The 23154-nt window shown below is 42.7% G+C and overlaps 2 protein-coding genes across 2 annotated transcripts; both read right to left on the reverse strand.

Annotated features, from left to right (window-relative positions):
* Positions 1-1483: 1483 nt before the first annotated feature.
* Positions 1484-17661, reverse strand: jmy (junction mediating and regulatory protein, p53 cofactor). Its single transcript, XM_051104917.1, has 10 exons — positions 16133-17661; positions 9943-10116; positions 7632-7782; positions 6275-6444; positions 6022-6187; positions 5749-5936; positions 5066-5149; positions 4905-4991; positions 4288-4810; positions 1484-4208 (listed from the first exon to the last, which is right to left on the reverse strand). Exons 1-10 carry the CDS (start codon positions 16850-16852, stop codon positions 3901-3903), a joined length of 2571 nt encoding a protein of 856 aa, XP_050960874.1. The 5' UTR covers positions 16853-17661; the 3' UTR covers positions 1484-3900.
* A 1661-nt stretch (positions 17662-19322) lies between these two features.
* bhmt (betaine-homocysteine methyltransferase) lies at positions 19323-23012 on the reverse strand. The gene is made up of 8 exons (XM_051104930.1): positions 22855-23012; positions 22366-22498; positions 21867-21979; positions 21475-21666; positions 21206-21353; positions 20837-21019; positions 20157-20385; positions 19323-19922 (listed from the first exon to the last, which is right to left on the reverse strand). Exons 1-8 carry the CDS (start codon positions 22876-22878, stop codon positions 19742-19744), a joined length of 1203 nt encoding a protein of 400 aa, XP_050960887.1. The 5' UTR covers positions 22879-23012; the 3' UTR covers positions 19323-19741.
* Positions 23013-23154: the final 142 nt, after the last annotated feature.

Below are 23154 nucleotides of genomic sequence, written 5' to 3' on the forward strand. Positions count from 1 at the left end.
TCATAAATCAAGATACATTTTCTGAAGAAGTAAAAAACAGGATTCATGGAGATGCTGTACAATGAATAATGATTCACAAACCATCATTTCGGATCAGGACTCGGAGCGCGGAGCGCGAATCGCGAATCATTCAATTCGCGAAGTGATTCAAGAAGCCGCTCCGAAGTCCCGATCGAAATCAAATGATTCGCGATACGCGAAGTTCCGAACTAAAAATGAAACGATTCGCGAACCCGCCCCAACAGCCCTGATCTAAATCACGATGATCGATTTGAAGATCCGATATGAATCAAATGATTCGTGATTCGTGCGATTGGAGCGCTTCGAAACGGAATCATTTTGCGACACAATTCCGAGTTTCCTTGCAGAACTTCGCACACTGGACAAGAAGCGGCGTTATAATGCGTTATTAATGTACCAAATCCTTGTTACTGTACTACATGAAGTCTGTAAGATTGTACATTTTACCTGCTAGTCTACATTTTAATATTAGAAACAGTATTAATAGTATTAGTTGGATGCCAGATATTTTTAAGTTATGACTCCGAATAGTTGATTTTTAGAATAGAGAACACGATTCTGAAAACAGTATGTAGGCTAATTTTAATTAAGATTCTTACAAAATGTTTAATGTTACAAATGAGTCTATTTATAAATGTCTACTTAAAAATAAAAATATGTAAAAAAAAAAAAAAAAATAATTTTAAATAAATGAACTTGTTTCGTTTCAAATTTTTGAAATCTCGAATGAATGATTCAGACATCAAATAGTCTACATTTAACAGTCACTGGGATCATGTAACATTTACAACCTTTATTAGAAGCGTAACATTAGTTCCTCAGTTTCTCATTCTGATCGCGGCTGCGGCAACATCTCTAGTCTTTGTCCGGACTATCAACTTTTATCCACGTACTTTCCTTATTGTTTAATGTTTGCAGCACAGAGATGTACCCTACTGTGTATCCTGCGGGTGAATCTGTTTCAGACACAGAGCTTTGACCGGAGCGGGTTTAAATATTCTGATGATCGCGATTTCAAGTCTTTTTAACATCATCATATGGAAACAAGAAAGCGCGTGTATGACTCCAGATCGCGATCTTTTAATGATTAATTCAGTCTTTTAGCCTATGTATGTTTGTATGTCATTATTTTCCCCTCCAGAAAACAAGACTTAATTGTCATTTTGCTGCTCTATAAATGTATCTTGATTTAAGAACGTTTAGATATTTGTTTATATATATATATATATATATACTGGCAAAACAAGACAAGAATACTGAAGAAAATATTTTTTGCAATGTAGCTAGCAAGCAAAGACAAAAATAATATCCAATAGAAATAAACATTAGATTTGCAGTGTCTGTTAGCATCTCTATTTAAATAAAGTGACTTTTTGCTTGTGTAGTAATATTTAACCACTCGCATGTGTTCTTAGTGAAGCTTTTTATCAGAAAATGACACATTTGGTTTAATATTAGTCTGTAGAATGAAATATTTCAGGCTGTTCAGCAGTAGATGAATATTCATGAGGGCCGATTGTGATGTCATCTGCGTGCAGGATCAGACACGCCCACTGATGCCTGTAGCTCCGCCTTCAGCTGCTGTCCTGACAGTGATGATCTGCTGATGCCACCCAGCGGTCAGACGGTGTCAGCGCGGCTCAATCTGATGATGATGATGATGATGATGATGATGATGATGGTGAGTGTCATCCACACCGTAAAGAACCAACAGGAGGATTTGTTTTGAAACTTTATTTACGTAAGGGGCAAAATGCAAATTCAAAATAACTATTAGGAGTACAATGTTTGGAAAAGCAGAGTAAAAGCAAAACTGGCGTTCAAAAAAATCATTGTACATTGTATGATATTGCTTTACATATTTAAATATTTAGTTAAACTTAATAAATACAGGCGTCCTGTAGGCAAACATGCGATGGATCTGCGCGTTATTATACATCAGAAGGTCTGTTTTCAGTTTCTAACATAATATTGCACGTGTGGAGCGCGCGGCTGATTTTCACGTCTCGCGGTCGCTCGCGACTGTAGTGTTTCAGAATCGGTTCGACTGATGACGTAAGAATGCATAGAACATACAGAACAATTAATATGATTCAAACAAAGAATATCAAAAGCTAAATACAGTACACGTGATGAAAACATGACAGATTACACTGCGGTGCCGCGTACAGAGTCCGTCGTCGCTACAGACGCGCCGCACGGCATCGTGGGTAAACGCGGGTCACGTGACGGTCAGAGCTCAGACCGCGGGCCTGTCGGGTGGTTCAGTGCCGGACGTTCAGACGTCCACAGAGTCACAGACGCGAACAAACGACTCGGTGAATCGATCGCTAGTAACGTGAGTTCATTCAGAGAAAACCCGGAGAAACGCTTCAAAATCAAGACGATTCAGGTGACGCTCCTCACGCTCACTCATGTTCTCATGAACGCTGATCTCCGCAAGTGCGTCAGTTTGACGGCGTGTTTTAAATGATTGTCTCTGCTAATGAGTCTCACAGCCAGGTCATTTCCCCTGCTCATGTTCTGGGAAGGTTCTCAAAGTTCTGAGCAAACGCTGTTGTTTGAATGTTGTTAGAATGTTTGATCAGTTACCTGGTCTTTAATAATATTCTCAAACGTTATTTCTGCATTGTTCTTAAAACTTTCTGTGAAACAGTTCAAACGGAAGTTACTTTTAAATGTTGCTACTTGTTTCAGAATGTTCATATGTAACATTCAAATGTAACTACAATGTTTGCAACGTGATACAATGGAATGTTTCCTTAATGTTAAGAAAAAGTGGATGTTTTAAGTATTCAGAAGTAACATTTTAATAATTTAATTAGAACATCAGCAAAATGATCTTACAACATATTTTGCTGTGTGTGTGTGTACATACATGTGACCCTGCACCACAAAACCAGTCAACGCTGCGTAAACGAGCTTTCCGTTGCTGTGTGGGTTGTTATGATAGGACAATGTTTGGCCGAGACACAGCTATATGAACATCTGGAATCTGAGGGTGCAAAAAAATCAAAATATTGAGAAAATCACCTTTAAAGTTGTGCAAATGAAGTTCTTAGCAATGCATATTACTAATCAAAAATTACACATTGATAAATTTAAGGTAGAAAATGTACTAAATATCTTCATGGAACATGATCTTTATTTAATTTCCTAATAATTTTTGGCATAAAAGAAAAATCTATAATTTCGACCCATACAGTGTATTGTTGGCTATCGCTACTTATGACTGGGTTTGTGCTCCAGGGTCACATTTGTAGTTTTTTAATAATATTCAGAATTAGATTTTATTTTATATTTTAGTTTTTGTTTTAATTTGAATCATTTTTAGTAATCTTTAAAAAAAACATTTGAGTTTATTTATAATAATTTTTCTATGTGCTTTTGTTATTAAAATTTATTCTTATAAATAGTACTATTTAGCTTCAATTTGTTTTTATTTCAAGTTTAGTTCTTATGTATTTCTGGTTTATAATAGTGTTTTAAACTTCAACTTATTTTAATTAATTGCCAAGGCAACATTTATTTTCTTCTAGTATAAATGTATGTAATATTGACATTTTATTTTAGGTTGTTTCTTTTGATTTAATAAAAATGTGTTTTGGTTTGGTTCTGATAACAGTGCTGATTAATATCAGAGCTGGTCGGTTTGTTTGATGTGTCAGGAGAACATGAATGGAGAAACACGTCTCTGCTGAAACGCTCGAATCTCCTGCTATCATACGTAACAAAAAGAAGAGAAGAAAAGTAAAAAATGAATGAGCGGTAAGTGGAATAAACACTGATCAGAGAGCGGTCTGTGTTTCAGTGATCTGCTGTGAGGTAAACACACACACACACTGATGACGGTCATGATGGCGGTGTGTCGGCGGAGCTTCAGCTCTCCCAGTCGGTGCAGGGCGGCGTCTCGTCCTCAGACTCGGATTCGGGCGAGGCCTCTTTGATGCGGCGCAGGGCCTCGTGGATGCTGCGGGTCAGAGGGTCGGACGATTCCATCGGCGCTCCCTTGCCGGCGCGCTCCTGTCTGCGCACCTTACGCAGCTTCACGCCCTTACGGATCTGAGCCAGGATGTTGTTGCCGTCGTCCTCGTCCGGATCGGGCGCCAGAACGCGCAGCTCGGCTTTCCGCAGGTGAAAGCTGCCGCGCTTCAGACTGGCCAGAACCTCGTCCATCGGCGAGCTCGCTGAGGACACAAACGGGACGTTACTCGACGCTCGTGAGCGACAGCGGTTAAACCTCGCGTGTGCCGGTGTGTGTCTCACCTCTCCTCCACTGGTTGGACTCGAGCGAGGCGGTCTTCCTCAGCTTCTTCCTGGCGTTGAGCAGCTGACTGCTGTCGAAGAAGCGCGCGGTGAACGGCCCGAGGGGAGACTCCGCGTCCGGCTGCCGTACGGGGCTGGCGCTCTGAGGCGGGCCGTCCGCGGGCGTCTCCTCCAGAGAGGGAGGGGGTGGAGGCGGAGGAGGCGGGGGCGGCGGAGGAGGAGGCGGGGAGATGGGTGAGGTGGACGAGTCCAGCAGCAGCAGCTCTCTGGCGGGAGGAAGCGACGCGTGCGCGTCGGGAGGCGGGACCTCGGCCACGGCGCCGCCCATCGGAGGCAGCGACAGGAAGCTCTCGGGCCGGCGGAGCTCCGGCACTCCCGCCGAATGTTCCAATGGAGCCGGAGCGTCGTCCGTCTGCACGCTGGCGGCCTGCGTCTGCGGCTGCTCTGTCCTCGCGCCCGCCCTCTTCCTGGAGTACGCCAGACGCAGACGCGTGGACTTCAGAGTCACCTGACCCGGGTACCGCTGTGGAAACGGCAGACCGGAGCGGCTCGTTAACAATACAACACTGACTGTATAAACGGAGATCGAGAGTGTGATTTCGAGTTGAGACTCTGACCTGTCTGAAGCTGCGCAGTCGGTCCAGCGTCTTCTGTCTCTCCTGACTGACTCTGGACAGACGCTGCTCCTCTTCCTCCTCTTCATCCTGCAGACACACGTCATGTGTTATCAACATGTGATTCATCATCATAGGGAATGTAATGCTCTTTTGACTCGCACCTGCAGCAAAGCTTGCTGGGAAACGGAGTCCGGGCCGCCCTGCCGCTGCTGCAGCTTCTGTGTGTGATTGATGATGCAGATTTCCTGAGAACAAAACCAGACGTCAGAACTGTGAAACGGGGACAGTAAACAAACGAAGACCGGACGAACAGAAAAAAATATTTGTCAATGATAATTAAACATGCCAAATATTGGGCAAACAGAAAAAATTAACCAATAATGATAATTAATAAAATGCCATATATCAGCTAAACAGAAAAAAATTATTAGCCGATGATAATTAAAGAATGCTAAATATAGTCCAAACAGTAAAAAAAAAAAAATAAAAATTTTATAATGATAATTACAAAATGCCAAATAGTAAAATATATATATATATATATATATATATATTGGACAAACTCAAAAACATTTAACCAATAACAATAATAGAAAATGCCAAATAATAATCTGAAAATAAAAAGCTGATACTGATAATTTAAAAAATGGGAAAATATGAGCCAAATGCAGATGATGATCATTAGAAAATGGCAAGTATCAGCCAAACAAACAAAAAATTATTTTGAGAATTAAAAAAAAAAAAATCAAATATCAGCAAATATATTGGTCCTGGCAATATATCGGTCGACCACTAGATGACACTGATGTTTATATTCTGATCGAATCGTTTCCGGCTCTGGTACCTTCTTGTGTTTGAGGTAGGCTTTCTTGGCGGTGATGCGTCCTCTGCGGGCCTCCAGCTGTCTGGTCCTCTGCTGTAGTTTGGCCACGTCGTCTCTAGGGGGGGTCAGAGGGGTCGAGGGGTCGTCGGTGGCCTTCATGGCGTCAGGACTCTCGTAGGTGTCGTAATAAACCACCTCCTCCTGCCTCTCTGCAAACACACGCACGCACGCGGTCACACACACGGATGACGGCTGAACGAGCATCATCGAGGACACAAGCGTGCAGACGCTCACCGCTCATCTGTCTGCGCAGACTCTGCAGCTGAGCCGTCAGCAGCAGCTCCTCGTACTTCAGGATCTCGAACTGGATCTCGTAGAGCTGCAGCTGAAGCTCGTAGTACATGGCCTCCAGCTGATCCAGACGCACCATGGCGTCTTCGCCGCCCTGCAGACCCTGCATCTGAGAGAGGCCAGAATCGCAGCACTTGTTTACTGAAACTCTATAATGTTACTGACACATCTAGTGTTGTGTTATGTGTGTATGAACCTCCTCTCTGAGTCCGTGTTTCCTCTGTTCCAGGCAGATCTCTTTGGCACGCATCAGCTGCAGTGTTTCCTTAGACACGGCGTACTGGAGTTTCTCCATTCGCTCCACCGCCGCACCCCACGCAGCTTTACCGAACTTCCTCTGGTCGGCGCGCATGCGCTCGTACATCACTGACAGACAGAGAGAGAGTGTATCCTCAAGACATCTCTGATTGCTCAGAAATAGCAAAAATAGCATTTCCCTGATCTGAATAAGATATTTCACATAAAAGATGTTTACATATAGTCCACAAGAAAAAATAATAGTTGAATTTATAAAAATGACCCTGTTCAAAAGTTTACATCCCCTTGATTCTTAATACTGTGTTGTTCCTGAATGATCCACAGCTGTGTTTGTTTGTTTAGTGATAGTTGTTCATGAGTCCCTTGTTCGTCCTGAACAGTTAAACTGCTGCTGTTCTTCAGAAAAATCCTTCAGCTCCCACAAATTCTTTGGTTTTCCAGCATTTTTGTGTATTTGAACCCTTTCCAACAATGACTGTATGATTTTGACATTCATCTTTTCACACTGAGGACAACTGAGGGACTCATATTCAACTATTACAGAAGATTCAAACACTCACTGATGCTCCAGAAGGAGAAACAATCCATTAAGAGCCGGGAGGTGAAAACTTTTGAACAAAATGAAAATGTGCACATTTTTCTCATTTTGCCCATCATATTTTTTTCATTTAGTGCTGCCCTTCAGAGGCTACAGAAAATACTTACATGTTTCCTAGAAGACAAAATCAGTTAAATTTACCCTGACCTTCAAATTCCAAAAGTTTTCACCCCCTGGCTCTTAATGCATAATTTTTCCTTCTGGAGCATCAGTGAGTGTTTGAACCTTCTGTAATAGTTGAATATGAGTCCCTCAGTTGTCCTCAGTGTGAAAAGATGAATATCAAAATCATACAGTCATTGCTGGAAAGGGTTCAAATACACAAAAATGCTGGAAAACCAAAGAATTTGTGGGAGCTGAAGGATTTTTCTGAAGAACAGCAGCAGTTTAACTGATCAGGACAAATAAGGGACTCATGAACAACTATCACTAAACAAACAAACACAGCTGTGGATCATTCAGGAACAACACTATTAAGAATCAAATATATGTATGTATGTATATATAGATATATAGATATATATATATATATATATATATATTGTCTGCGGCATTGTCTATACATTGTCATATATATATGACAACGCAGTAAATCCAGATGCTGATCATGAGACGTCCTGCAGCTCATTTCTCCAGTGTAAATCCATCATGATCAGGTCTGAAGGACAGCAGACGGACGGACGGACGGCGGTCTCACCTTTCTGAGCGCGTGCCGTCGTCTCGAAGTATTTGACGGTCAGGTCCTGTATGGACAGCACAGCGGTGTGAGCCTTCCTCTGCCAGTCCTCATCCTCCCTGCGCAGAGACTCCACACGCCGCGGCCCCAGATGCTCCGTCTCCAGTGAGATCTGACACACACACACAAATACACGCAAATACAGCTCAGTTTGAGACACACGTTTGTTTTTGTGAATTGTGGGGACTTTCCATGGACTTCTATAGTTTTTATACTGACTAAACGATATTGTCTGTCCCCGAACCCAACCCTAAAAAACATGTTTGCATCGTTGCACTTTCAGATAAACACCATTTACTATTTTTAATCATTTGGTCCCCACAATGTAGCAAAAACAAGTACACACACACACACACACACATACATATATCCCAACAAACACACACAGGTCAGCTGTTACGCTGCTGTTCTTGAGTTCACACTCGCTCTCACCTTTGTGTTTGGTGAGACACACACACTCATCACACACACACACTCATCACACACACACTCATCACACACACAGAGCTCGTGTTTACAGTGCTGACAGTCTCAAACTGAACTTGAAAATGAGTCTTTCTGACATACTGTTAAGAACAAGACCAAGTCATTCATTCGATTCACTTGTTCATTTGAGTCATGAGAATGATTCAAATCAATAACCATGTTTAAGACTGATTTGTGAATCTTTGACTGATTCATTAAAAAGAGTCGACTCATAAGAGTCATTTGTTGGTGAATCAGACTACAGTGTTCTTGTTGTGTTTGTTGTTGTGTTTATCGCAAAAGAAACTCTGTGACTGAACTGAACAAACACGACGAGTCATGAACACACACCGTACAGTGAGTCTGTGGATCACCAGTGTGTTTAGTGTGTGTTAGCGAATCTTTCTGGAACAGAATGTTCAGACACACACTTACAGTATCAACGCCGCAGAAACTATAATGTGAACCAGATGCTGCTGCGGCGTACAGTACAAACACACACACGGTCCTGTGAGATTCATCTGAATCACGTCATGCTTTAAATATCCTGATCTCACCGTGCCGCTCCGCGCACGTGAACACGATCGGACGATGTCAAATGATGTTCAGAAAATAAACCGCTCATAAAGTGAAGCACTGAAAGTGTTGGTTCACTCATAAATGACCGTTCTGTCATCATTTTCTCGCCCTCATGTCTATTCATTATCAAGGCTACTTCACAATGCAGTGGTTAAACATTCTGAATGAAGTCTCTTCTGCTCACTGAGGCTGCATTCATTTGATCAAAACTACTGTAAAAATTGCAAAATAGTATTATAATTTCAAACAGCTGTTTTCTATGTGAATATATGTTAAACTCTAATTGATTTCTGTGATGCGCGGCTGAATTTTCAACATCTTCAGTCTTCAGCATCACATGATTTGTCAGAAATCATTGTAATATGGTGCTGTCCAAAACGTTTTTGTGGAAACTGTCATACATTTTATTTTTTAGGATTCACAGATGAAGACAAAGTTCAAAAGAATTTATTAGACACAGAAAGCTTTTATCTTTACTGGTTTTTTTGATAAATTGAATGAATCCTTGATTAAGTAAAATATGGTTTCATTATAAAATCAGACAATCTAAACTCTACTTGTTTGTCTTGTTTTCAGCGATTCGTTTGGTGCTCGAGAGCCGCTGATCTACAGAGACTCTTCTGACCGTCGGCGGCACGTCACATGTCTAATTCATGTATGGAAATGCGATACCCACACTGCACCTCTCTGATCACATGACACTCGATCTGGGCGTCCCATAATGCCTCAGTCACTCATTCATCTCCTCATGCATTCATTCATGCAGCACTCGCTGCCCATATGTTCATCTGACACGCTGCTCTGTGTGTGTGTGTGTTTGTGTGTTCACCGTAAAAACCCTTAATTCACAGAAAACGCGTGCAAATGTGAGCACACAGTATTTGCATGTGTTTTTGTGTGAATGATGAGGGGTTTTATAGTGTCACACACACACACAGAAACCTGAACTGTCAGTTTGTCAGGTAAACTGTAGAAACGGAGTGAGGGACTCATTTGCATACAGGTGTTGTGAGTGTGTGTGTGTGTGTGTGTGATTGTAAACTCAACCAGTCTCTCAATGAAGTGCTGAGTCATGACACTGGTTTAGAGTCTCACACACACACAGACACGATTCTGTGTCTCTCCACCCTTAATGTGATTAGAGTGGGGGCTCATGGGAAGTGGCGGTTGCTATGGCAGCAGGGGGTCGTGAGTGCGTGTCTGTCGTGGACAGGTGACGTGTGCGTACCTTGATCTGCTGTCTGCGCAGCATGGCTAACTCGCGCATGTCTCTGAAGGGCTGCAGCAGGTAGTGGTAGAGCTCAGTCGTGGCCTCCACCAGATCTCCATACGCCTCGTCCTGCTCCGCGTACAGCCGCAGCAGCTCCACCATCCGCTCCACGCCGCGCTGCTTCTCCAGCAGCTGCACGCGACAACGACACACGCGTCACACGACAATAACAATAACACACGTCACATGATAATAACACACGTGCGTCACACGCTGACCGTGGGCTCGTTTTGAGCAGTGTCTGTTCAGGATCTGTTAAATCTGAGGTTTCACATCAGAACACACACCTAATGATGCACAAAACCAGTCTTAAGTCGCTGGGGTTTATTTGCAGCAACAGCCAAAAATACACTGTATGGGTCAAATTTATGGATTTTTCTTTTATGCCAAAAATCATTAGGATATTAAGTAAATGTTCCATGAAGATATTTTGATATTTAAAACATTTTTGATTAGTAATATACATTGCTAAGAACTTCATTTGCACAATTTTAAAGGTGATTTTCTCAATATTTTTGTTCACCCTCAGATTCCAGATTTTCAAATAGTATCTCAGCCCAATATTGTCCTGTCATAACAAACCACACATCAATGGAAAGCTTATTTGTTCAGCTTTGATGCATACATTTCATGAAATTGACCCTTATGACAGGTTTCGTGGTCCAGGGACACAAATAATATATGTCTGAGAGTGAAGTGCATCACTGTTCATTTAATCGTGTCGATTCACAGTGAATGATCCACACAAACGTCTGCATCTGCTGTGATTCTGAGTCGCTTTAATGCTCATCTAAAAAAACCAAAACATTAATCAAACATCACTACAAACTTATAATGAGACCCGCTGATCCACTAAAGAGAAGCTTCAGTAGCTTCTTTTACTTTTCCATCAAAATAAATGTAGAAATTGAGACATAAATATGAGTACTGTAATTTTACAGATAAAATAATTTTTTTATGTCGTCTGAATATGACTCATCCTGTTCTTGACAGCTTTGATTTGCTAAACTGACAGGGAAAGAGAAAACTGCTGGAGTCGCACGTCACATCAGTGTCATCGTGATGCTGTGAACGGTGTGCTCAGATCTTCATCGTGTGTGTGTGTGTGTGTGTTATCAAACTCATCCTCTCTCACACACTCTGGTGTCTGGACGATGACGTTTGTTCAGTCAGTAAATGAGTCTGTTGTGTTTGTGCTCGTAGTGAATGTTGAGCTCTGTTTGGAGATGAATGGACTGTCTGTGTGTGTGTGTGTGACTGCAGCGGCTCAAACACTGCTCCATTCATCAGCAACACTGAGCCTCTGTTTACCTTGACGACCGGTCGCCATGGAGACCACAGCCGTGTGTGTGCGTGCGCGTGGAGACGAGCTGCTGTTGTTCAGGTAGAGACACACCTGCTGTAACGGGCCGCCTCTGCTTTGACTGCACACCTGCTGATGCTTTCACAGCTATTGTTGGTGTAAATACTATTCACATCTGCTCACGTGACCCACGTCACACAGTCAGCACTGTGAATAAGAGTTTGAGTTAACGGTGTTATACTGAACTTCTAATGAAGTTACTCTGCACAAGTTTGAGTTCGGTGGGATTTTTTTTTATTTTGAAAAAAGTCTCTTGTGCTCACTGAGGCTGCATTTGATCAGAAATAAAACAGTAAAACAGCTGCATTTATTTGAAATAGAAACCTTTTGTGACGTTATAAATCTTTACTGTCACTTTGGCTCAGTTTAAAGCAGCTTTGATGAATAAAACTATTTATTCCTTTAAAAAAAAACAGATCTTTGTACAGCACTTCTGTGTTGTTTACATTTGTACTGTAGAGATGTTTACTGATGATGATGATGATGAAGGGCTGTGTGTGTGTGTGCAGGAATACATTCGCACGACATTTCTAGTGTTGTTTTTTCTCGCTCTGTTTATGCTGGAAAACCCCTCCAGCTGTGACGTCACATCCTGTTTCCTCTCCTGTTTTTGGCACAGGATACACGAGGCACTGTGGAAAACGTCCTGATTGGCTGACAGCTGTTATGTCATGTGACTATTCCATGGGAATCATTTCTACACCTTCATCAGGCTGTGTGTGTGTGTGTGTGTGTGTGTGTGTGTATTTGTGGCTTGTGTTTCCAGTATTTATGACACATTTGCACATTAACATGCATGATGAAGTGTGAATGAACAACATCCCACAATAACTAACACACACACACACACACACTCAAACACAAACACATACGGCAGTGTTTGACCTGCACCACCCATCAGGAAATCACACCAGTCACCGCTGACCTTTGACCCGCAGAGCCAACCACAAACACGCTAGATAACAGCCGTCTGAACACTCGTCTGTCCTGCAGAGCTGAAGCAGACAGATTCAACGACCGATGAGCTCTCCATACTGTCACACACACACACACACACACACACACGATAGAAGCGTCTACAGCACACGCAGCCTAACCGTGACCGCAGACCAGCACACACACACACACACACACACACAGAGCGGCAAGTGTTTTAAGGTTGTGATATTTTTAGCAGTGCTGTAAGAGAATAATTCACTCAAAAATCACCAGGATTTCTTCTGTGGAACACAAATGAACTTTGAGAACCAACTTGCATTGGATCCTATTGACTTTCATTATGTAGACAAAACATTTCTTAAAATATCTTCTTTTGTGTTCCACCGAATGAAGAAAGTCAAACAGGTTTGTGTGTGTGTGTGTGTTCTGTCGCTGTTTGACTCTTGTTTACAGTCAGACGTCCTGCTGACTGGTTGATTTTGAACACATGTAGTTCAACATTAGCAGACACTGAGATAAACTGCAGCACTGAGATGTAGAAACACACGTTTGATTTGACTTCAATTAGGGGAAAAACTAAACACAATCTAAGGAAAGATTCATAGGGCCCTAAAATGTCAGTTTTGTTAAACTTCTAATAAAATGCATCATGATTTCAGTTAATTTAACATGCGTTTGATTACTAAAATGTAATTTAACTTAAAATATAATCCAGAAAAATTAAAATTGGATATGTAATATGTGACCCTGGACCACAAAACCAGTCATGAGGATCAATTTTGAGGTTTATACATCAGCTGAAAGCTGAATAAATAAGCTTCATCCATTGATGTATGGTTTGTTATGATAGGACAATATTTGGTCGAGATACAACTATCTGAGATTCTGGAATCTGAGGGTGCAAAAAAATGTAAATATTGAGAAAATCACCTTTAAAGTTGTCCAAATGAAGTTCTTAGCAATGCATATTACTAATCAAAAATTAAGTTTTGATATATTTACGGTAGAAAATTAACAAAAATATCTTCATGGAACATGATCTTTACTGAATATCCTAATGATTTTTGGCATAAAAGAAAAATGTGATCATTTTGACCCATACAATGTATTGTTGGCTATTGCTACAAATATACCTGTGATACTTAAGACTGGTTTTGTGCTCCAGGGTCACATTTGAGGGGGAAAAATTAAAATGTATTTCATAGAGCCCCAAATGAGTGTCTTGAATAACATGTTAACTTGCTACTAACCAGCTCTTCAGCCGGTCACTAATATAAACCTGAGCTCAGGACAGTAACTCTGTCATCAGTCGTCAGCACGTCAGTGTGTGTGAGTGAATGTGTGTGTTTGTGTGTGTGTGTGGCTCCGCCCCCGATGACATCACCGCTGTAAAGTCAGCTGTGTTTAACTGAGCAGTGATTATGGTCTGTTGTCTGTTAGTGACCAACTCTCACATCAGCCTCAGTTACTCAAGCAGGACATTCAATGTAAATGTGTTGAATGTTTAATGAGTGTGTGTGTGTGTGTGTTAATGACAGGTGTGTTCAGTGCTGTGCTGTCACTCGCAGCGGCGTGTGAACGGATCACAAGTGCAGGTGAGCGGCCGCGTCACCATGGTTACGAGCACTTCATGGGAACACAACGAATCAAACACACTCCTGATCGAGCTCCATTCACTGGACAAACAGGAAGTTGTCAGACCCGCTGAGGAAGACTAATCAAGGCTGTGCTTAAAATGTGCACAATTTTGGCCACAATTAAAGCTTCTTTTGTTGATAAGTGCTTGTAATTACACCTTTATGAAGATGTTTAGCTCATGTTTTGTTTCCAAATGTTAGAGTGACTCAATCTAGAGGAACAGAGTTCATGAGGATCATTCACTGTGAGACACCATGAGCTGCCGGTGCGTAAATGAACACAGTGCTGCGCTTCACTCTGAAACACACGGCACACGTAATTATTTAATAAATCACAGCCTTTGTGCTTTGATCACTGACACAAAAGCTCAATTTTGGGTTTATTCTGAATAATCATGCAGCACTAAAGCAAATCACTCCAAACAGACACTTCAAAACACAACATGTTCATTCAGTCATGTTCACACTACACTTCAACACTAGACGCGTTTGATCGTCTGACCTGAATGTGAACATGTTTGTGCATCTTGACAGTGAATGACACTCGCTGTGATGTTTGTGATGACATTCACTCATTTATAGGTGTGTGTGTGTGTGTGTGTGATCTGCTCACACTCATTGTGCTGACTCTGGGTCAGGTTTCGCTCTGACAGATGGTGGTTTAGGGGTTCAGTGACCCGTGTGCTGATCATCGCATCTAACTGACAGCAGCTAGTAATGCTTTACTTTACTAGGGTTAGTTCTGCTGTAAGTGTTGAGGCTCCGCCCACATCCTCTGTCATTCTAATCAATCAATGAACGATCTGAGTTATTAATATCTGTGTTAGTGACTCTCAACACTTCAATCAACGAGAACAAACACCTTCAGTCTCTGATGATTCTCAGATGACATGCAGGAGTGTTTCTGTAGGCTCTCGTGTGTGTGTGTGTGTGTGTGTGTGTGTGTGTGTGTGTGTTCAGTGTGGTGATGGAGCAGTTGTTGTTTTCATACTCTCATGTTCAAACATATGAATCTCACGGATGCATCACAGCCGGTGTCACACTGTCATTTACTGTAAACACACACACAAACACACTTCAGCAAAAACAACTGAAAAGAAGTTTGAGTTTGATCATGAGCAGCAGCTCTGGTGTTGTGAATGAAGACAGTCAGTATTGTGTGTGCGTGTTTGTGGTTAGTCAAATCAGCTGTATTTGTATATCGCTTTAACAGAAGCTTTACAGAAAATCGTGGTGTTATTGTTTACAATACCTTAATATCTTTATGCCTAATATCCACATTTATCAGATAAGAGCTGGATGATAATATACTTTATGACGATATAAAGATATAGTAATTTTATTAACAAAAGATATAGTTATTTTATGACGATATAAACAGTCAAGCAGTTGAGATTTGCTGTATAGCTGATATCCAGTAACGCTAATAATGTCAGCACAAAAACATGATTCATACATAGTTTAAGTAACGTTTTTCTGAAACGTATTCGTTTGTCTAACTTAAGTTTAAAATGGTAATATCAACTGGATTCCGAAGGTAGAGAGAACACTTAAAAGTAACGTTTCTATAACGTTTGTAAGATTATCAAACGGAATGTTCCTTTAGCGTTCACACAACCAAGAAAAAACATTTAAAAAATGTTGTACGGTTGGGTATACTGTAGTTCTATGGAGCTGTGTGATCATATAGTTAGATTCTGTGATGATAAAAAACGATCACACAGTTGAGGTTTGCTGTTTAAATCCACAGAGCTTTGTCTGCGGTTCTGGACAGTGTTGGGGGTAACACATTACAAGTCATGCAAGTTCATTTTTTATTGCTGAAGCGTGTTGAACTTTCTTCTCCTGCATTATTTTGGTGTGTTTGCCACAATATAAGGTTAAAACAAAAAAGCCCAGGCCAGATTTCAAAAGTAACCCATTACTTTTCATAAGAAGTAACTAAGTAGCGTAATTAGTGTCCTTTTTTAGAGAGTAACGCGATATTGTAATACGTTACTTTTAAAAGTAACTTTCCCCGACACTGCTTATGAACAAACATTCCGAAATCACTCGAAACTTTCTTAGAACATATTTCTTTGTACTGTGCTTTGTGCGGTGTTTGTACTTGCTACAACTTTATATAGAGACAGTATATTTTGCGGTTTAGTGGATGATGCTGACGGAAACACACGGAGGAGAGCCGTGGTGAAGTGTGCGCGCCTCTCACCTGCTGCAGGTGTCTCTTGGCTCTCTGGAGCGCGTCCTCGTAGCCCTTCTGCCGCAGTTCGCTCAGACTCTCGTAATACTCCTCGGAATCGTCGCTGTCCGGAAAGAGAATCTGAGACAGGATCTTCCACCCGCAGGTGTCGAGCGCGTGCCCCAGATACACCTGCAGCTGGAAGCAGAGCGCGTCGGTGTCGCGCGCGCTCAACTCGGGCGCCCCGAACAGAACCGACCACACGGCCGTCTGCTCCTCGGGGAAGGCGGGCAGACACGGCTCCAGGTCCGAGTTGACGGCGCACAGCTGCAGGTGAGCGGCGCGCATGTCCTGGAAGGAGAAGAGGCCGGCCCAGCTGAAGTCCTCGCGGGCGCCCAGCTCCGGATCCTCCGGGACCTCCGGCGGCGCGTCATCGCCGGGCTCCAGCACCTCCAGCTCCGCGCTCCTGGCGGCTCGCTCGCCACCCGGGCTCCTCGTCGGCGGCGGCGGCGGAGGAGGAGGAAGAGGAGGAGGAGGCCCTTCTCTGGCCGTCTGATCGCCCTCGAGCAGCGAGTCCCGCACGGCGGTCCGTTTCTGGACGGTTCGGTCGTGGCACGTGACGGCGAACTTTCCTTCGATCTCGTTCCAGGCGACGATGAAGACGAACTTGTGCTTCTCCTTCTCCTCGAAAACATTCGGTCGCACCGACACCCATCCGGACTCCAGCGCGTCCTCCATCGCGAATGACATGTCCCGTGTCTCGCGGGATAAAGAAACGCGAACGCGCAGCGAGTTCAAACGGAATCCGGTCTGTTCGGCAGAAGAAAGGCCAGACTAACGGACGCGGATGAAAACACTCGGCCGCGCGCAGCGTCCGTCAATAACACCGATTTCGCGTCTGTTTTTGTGACCCGACTCGTCCGCTGATGCGCGCATCGCTGCGCGTTCACACCTGCGCGCGTCGCGTCACCCGCGAGGCCTTTTGTGCGCTAATCCGCATCTTTAACATCGCCAATGTTTCTCATCCGACGACGACTGGGCGCTGACGTCACAGCGAGGAGGACGTAAACATCTGCACGTGGGACACGCTCCCTGCGTGATGACGCAGCCGGGGACGCAGGCGACGCACGGTGGTCGTCGTGGCTCCATTCTAGAGAAACACATGCGCGTCCACGCAAAGTTACTTGTTTGCGTCCTGTTCCGCTCTCGTGTTCGTGTCACGTTGAGCGGTTTTTACTGTGGTCTAAACATAAAATGCTTCATCAGTGATGAAACACCGCTGGTTTATTTGTGGGGGCATCGATCATCTCTCTGATCAATAATTGATGAAGCCTGCAGCTATAAATGTGTGTTCAATAGATTTACTGTCGTCACGTGACCCGTTACACTCATGAATAATGAATGCTATAACTGTCGCCGTGAGCCTCCAGCAGGTTTGTGCGTTTATTTCTCGGTGTTTTTCTCACTGAATGTCGATTCCCGCCACTAGATGGCGCCACTGGCTGACACACGTGTAATAACATCATTACAGCTTAAGCCTTTGCTCTGTTATTAACTCTATGAACCGCATACATATTTTACTTGTCGCTATTTTAAGATAATGATGGGTCATTCTGTAATTGCAGATACATTTTTTACTTTTTTTTCCCCAGCTTTTTTCAAATGGTTAAATTTGTGATTATTTTAATAATGTGTTACTCATTGTTATGAATTACAATGTTACAGTCCATAACAATATAATCATTTCTGCAGAAAGTGTCTGAAAATGATCATTTCTTGTTGTCCGAATTAGTCAGTGCATTTTTTTCTTATAAAATTGTGTGTCCGTAAATCTTGCATCAACTCAACCATACTTTGCCTTCCACATCTACGCAAGATACAGGAAATGATGTCAAAATCTCAAACATTATTGATTTATTTTTGCACTGGATTTTTTTTTTTACTGGATATTGTGTATATAATAAATTTTCGGATGAAAAATATTTGCTCCAAATGGACGGTTCTGTGAAGACACAGGTATTTATTTAATTTTTACGGTATGTATAGGTGAAATATTATTACTGTTATGATTATAATTATTATTCCTGTTATGATTTATTGTTATTTCTACACATTGCCTAATTTGTCTGTAACAGAGTTGACAAACAATACCATAAAGACATCTGTTTTTTCATTAAAGGTAAAAAAGGAAGCTCTGAATTATTAAAATGAAATATGTTTTCAATACACTACTGAAAAAAAATATATATTAATGAACAGTTTTTTCTTAACTTTCTGAAGCGCCAAATGTATCTCCAATTACAGAATCACCCTGCTCATGTTGTGTTATTTATGCTCTATTCATGAGTTATGAGCTGCACTTCCACATCAATGATGTGAACTCCGCTAACATTCTGGAAATGTTTTCTCGATGTTTTGAACACATTTTTTCCAGTAACGGTAATAGAACATTCATCAAAACTTCTTTCAGATTGTTCGGAGAACATTAAAAAGTAACGTTCCCATAACGTTTGCAAAATTATCAAATGGATTGTTTCCTCAATTGTTGTATAACCAAGAAAAAAAGTTTTTATAATGTTTTTTTTCATGGTTATTGCTAACGTTTATTTTTTGAATGTTCAGAGAACATTCAGAACTAACATCTTAATATTTACATTTCTGCGTTTAGCAGATGCTTTTATTGACTTACAAAAGAGGAACCAAGCAATGCGTCAAAGTATGAAACTTGTTGGAAATGTAAGCAGAATGTTCCAAAACACATCATTTTGTTAGCTTTAAAACACATCTTAAGTAAGAGCAACACATGTAAATCTAATTTTTAATCATATTAACATTTATTAGTTGTGTAACAGTACCTAACCTCCTCTTATTCCCTATTACTTCTGTTTGCATATTGCACACTTGTACATAGAAATTAGTGCATATATGCACAAATAGCTTATTTACTTTTTTTTATTTTGCTGTGTACTGTTGCTGTTTTTGTGCACTGGAAGCTTCTTCTGACCTTGTATGTGTCAATGTACTTCTCAATAAATCTCTTTCTAATTCCATTCTAAACCTTCCCTGCGCGAGTCCTTCATGTAGTAGTAGTGATATCTTTATTTGTCCCTTTACAGGGCAGTTTATGCAGCATCAGACCTCACAACTATACAAGTATACATCTATACATCTATATATCTATATATCACCACATTAAATAACTCCATGACAGTGAGAGTGATTGAGATCATGATTTTTTTTTATTGAGCATCAGGAATCAGACTCTCGAAAGGAAGCTCTGGTCAGACTGGAGTGTTCCGAACATCTGGAATGAAGCTCCGCCACATCGATCGTGTGACCGACCCGTGATGTTAGCGTGACGCGTGGCGGCTCAGAAAGCGCAGAATATCAAATACAGAATATCGTCTTTTGGCACAATTACACTTAAAGGCAGATTAAACTTTCGTTTGGTTTCTAAGAACTTCTGGTCCTGCTGAAGTAAACAATGCTATTCATGATATCAGCGTTTGTAAACGTACAATAAGGAAGGAAAGAGGTAGACAGACAAACGGCTGATTTTTTTGACGTGTCTCTCTCTCGTATCTCCTGTAGTAGCACAGGTTTCTAAACGCGGCGCAGCCCTGACTCGACCTCTGACCCTCAGTGTTTGGCGTCGGCTTTCTCGAACAGCGGGCGCAGCTGCTCCGCAGTCGTGGCCTCCTTCTGCTGCATGAGCTCGGCGTGACCTTTGGTGACCCCCCACCCGTCAGGAGAGGACATGGACGGGCACAGCGGGCGGCCGGACGCCGGCTTCAGCTTCTCCCAGTAATCGCGACGGGCCCTGCGGAAACAAACACTCATGAACGTCACGGATGCAAGCGTCCATCATCGTATCAATATATATTTGTGGATCCAAAAGTGGATCAAGACCTTTCATCAAAGTTGTCCTAAAACCAAAACAGTGCCCGTTCTTGTCTTAGGACAAATTTTTGATCCACTTCAAATGTTGACTACTGTATATCTGAAGTGTGCAGAAACACACTGGTGGTCGATCATGAGTGTGTCTCTGTCTCACCTGGCTCTGACCCAGGGTTTGGTGTGCATTTCCAGGCCGCTGCCCCACATGCCGTGTTTCTGAGAGGCTTCGGGCAGGATTCCTCTCTCGGTTGCGAGCTCCTCGGCCACGGCGCGGATGTGATACGGCTCGAACCCGCAGCAGCCGCCGATGTAATGGATTCCCGCCTTGTAGGCCTCTCTGGCGTACTGCTGCATCTCCCAGCGGGTGAGGATCCTCGGCTCCAGAGCTGAACACCACAACATACACGTGTAGATTTCATCACGATTAAATCAGATTATTCTCAGAACGTCCTTATGATGTTGTTTGTATGTTCTCAGAACTATGCTCAGTAACATTCTTCAGTAATAACAGGATGTTTTCAGTATGATAGAATGGAATGTTCCTTGGTTATGTTTGCACAATGGAGAAAAAACATTCTTTAACCACAGAAAAAAGGGTGATTTAAATGTTGCGGGAGCATTCGAATGTAACACTCTCAGAACTGTTTCAAAATGATCGAATGGAATGTTACTCTAATGTTCACATAACTAAAAAGAAACATTCTTGATACATAAAAACTGTTTAAAAATATTCAGAAATAATAGTTTTAGCAAAATATTCTTAGAATTTATTTTTGTTTGCTAGGGATTATAAATCACATTCCTGACTATAACATGAATGAATGTGTGTGTGTGTACCGAAGGGGAACTCGGGCAGGTCGATGAATCCCTGGCAGCTGCAGTCGGGTGTGTGATACGCCAGCGGCTGCGTCATGTAATGTGCCTTCAGACCGGCTTTCTCCACGCCGGCCTTCATCATGGACACAGTCTTCACACAGGTCATGGGGTCAAAGTGACAGTTCACACCCACGATATCAGCACCTGGAGCACAAACACAACACATCAGAGCACTGCTGACCACAAAAGACGCATCGGTGATTGAGCAGGATCCATCTGACGCTGATGACTGGAGGTGCATCTCAATACTTATACACTGTTCTAGTGTAAACAGTGTGAGTGGTGTGCTCACACTAAAAAGTGCACTGTTTTTGTGTGTGTGAGACGCACCTGCTTTGACCAGTCTGACCGCACACTCTCCAGGTGTCACTCCATGCATGTCTCCTTCAGGTCCAATACACAGAGTGGCTGCTACAGGCTTTCCTGTTGCCTTCAGAACTTGGACGGCCCATTCAGCCTCCTCCACGTGCTCAAAGTACTGCAGATCAATCAATCAACTGATCAATAACTAAACTAAAGTCATTTGGAATGAGCTGAGCTCAGGGAGCACATGATGAGCACCGTTACTGAGATCTCACATGTGGTTTGCACATTCTCACCTCGGCGATCAGGAAGTCCACGTTCTTCTTAATGAAGACGTCGAGCTGTTTCTTGAAGATCTTCTTGACCTCGTCTTCGCTCTTGCAGCTGAGGTATGAGGGCGTCTGCGAGACTCCGCCCGCCACCAGAGCGTCGCCCTCATTGGCTACTTCTCTGGCCAGATCGCAGGCGGCCTCGTTGATCTGCTGACCCTGCGGACGGTCAGCAAACATCTCTATCAGTGTTTGTGTTTAATCTCTGAACGCTGATCTGAGATCAGAGTTGTGCAATGTGTAAAATGAGCTCTAACTGATCTAAGATCAGTGCATTACATGCTTAACATCAGTGACTTGATCCGATCATGATGAGGAGCTGATTGTGCGACTGATGCGTGTGAATGTGAGCGACTCACAGTGAAAGTCAGTTTGTTTCCTCTGTTCTCCAGTTTGTCGTCGCTGGCGTAGAAAGTGAACGTCTGCATGACATTTGACCCGGCCCGCAGGAATTCCCTGTGCAGCTGTCGCACTGACAGAGATAAAAACACATGCGTCGCTTAAACACGGCAGCTTCTTACCAAACGGCCTAGTGCAAATACAACTAGTGAGCCAAAGAAACTTTATGAGGAAGAACCAGTAATCTAGGCCTGAACAGTTCTGAAATGTTCAAGTACAAACTAGCAATAGAATATAGAAAAGTATAGTTAAAGTTAGACACCTTTATTTTCATTCATTGGCCATTTTTGATTTTTCTTCCATAACATGTCTTTATTTAGCATTATTTCTGAATGCTCTTTAAGGTTTTCCTAAAAGTTTAAAATATTTTTTTTTTTTTTTTTTTTTTTGGTTATTTGAATGTTAACCAGTTGGGGCCCGTTCCCTGCACGCTGGAACGTAATTTAGGGTGAGTCTCACCGGCCTCCGGGTGCTCTGCAGCGGCCTCTGGTGTCCAGGGTCCGGCCTTCACGTATCCTCTCTTCTCCAGCGCAAACACGAACCCTCCGTCTCCAATCACCACCTCACCCGCGTCCAGGCGCTCCAGAATACCCTGAACACAAACACACAGACACACAGACACACGCACTCTCAGCGATCTGAGGCCAAAACACATGCAGTGCAAAGACCAGAACGAACGTGCGCAACTGCGTGGATCAGGGTGCGAGCGCGCACGAGGCGCGTTTTATTTCGTCTTTAACCGCATTAACACGCACTTGAAGACAAGTTTGCGTGCTTCTTTTCATGTGTGTGAGAGAGCTGATATATTAATAGCTTGGAACAAATATAAACCTTCTGCAGGATCTCATGCGTCATGGCACGTTTGCGCACTTCATGTAAAAACAACGCGCTCACAAACGTACAAACCGAACTGAAGAATCGCTAGAAGTGTCTAAAGGAGTAACTCACCTTCTTTGATCCGACTGGTGCCATATTGAGCAGTAGATTCAGTGACAGATGGAGACCTTCAGGAGAGCTGAGTGAGACTGGAGTGAGATGCACATGAGATGAGCGCTTATAAAGCACCGCTGGAGGGGTGTGTGTGTGTCAGAGATCGGCCCCCTGTAACCCAAACTAGTTCACAATGTTACTGGTTAATGTTTATGTTTCAGCTGATCTAATTTTCTTAGAATATCAATATCATCAGAGTGATACTCAATAACGCGTCTGATCTTATGTCACACTCTCCACACAAACACACGAGAGAAA

This window comes from Labeo rohita, unplaced genomic scaffold (assembly GCF_022985175.1).
Source record: "Labeo rohita strain BAU-BD-2019 unplaced genomic scaffold, IGBB_LRoh.1.0 scaffold_84, whole genome shotgun sequence".
NCBI lineage: Eukaryota > Metazoa > Chordata > Actinopteri > Cypriniformes > Cyprinidae > Labeo > Labeo rohita.

Excerpts from the sequence above, each read along its gene's own strand:
- jmy (XM_051104917.1), bottom strand. The coding sequence starts at position 16,852 with ATGTCATTCGCGATGGAGGACGCGCTGGAGTCCGGATGGGTGTCGGTG. Across the intron at positions 6,188-6,274 it reads AACACGGACTCAGAGAGGAG|ATGCAGGGTCTGCAGGGCGG; the intron begins GTTCATACACAC and ends GGCCTCTCTCAG. Across the intron at positions 5,937-6,021 it reads TCTGCGCAGACAGATGAGCG|AGAGGCAGGAGGAGGTGGTT; the intron begins GTGAGCGTCTGC and ends GTGTGTTTGCAG.
- bhmt (XM_051104930.1), bottom strand. The coding sequence starts at position 22,878 with ATGGCACCAGTCGGATCAAAGAAG. Across the intron at positions 21,980-22,365 it reads TGCAGAGCACCCGGAGGCCG|TGCGACAGCTGCACAGGGAA; the intron begins GTGAGACTCACC and ends TATCTCTGTCAG. Across the intron at positions 19,923-20,156 it reads AAACCCTGGGTCAGAGCCAG|GGCCCGTCGCGATTACTGGG; the intron begins GTGAGACAGAGA and ends TTGTTTCCGCAG.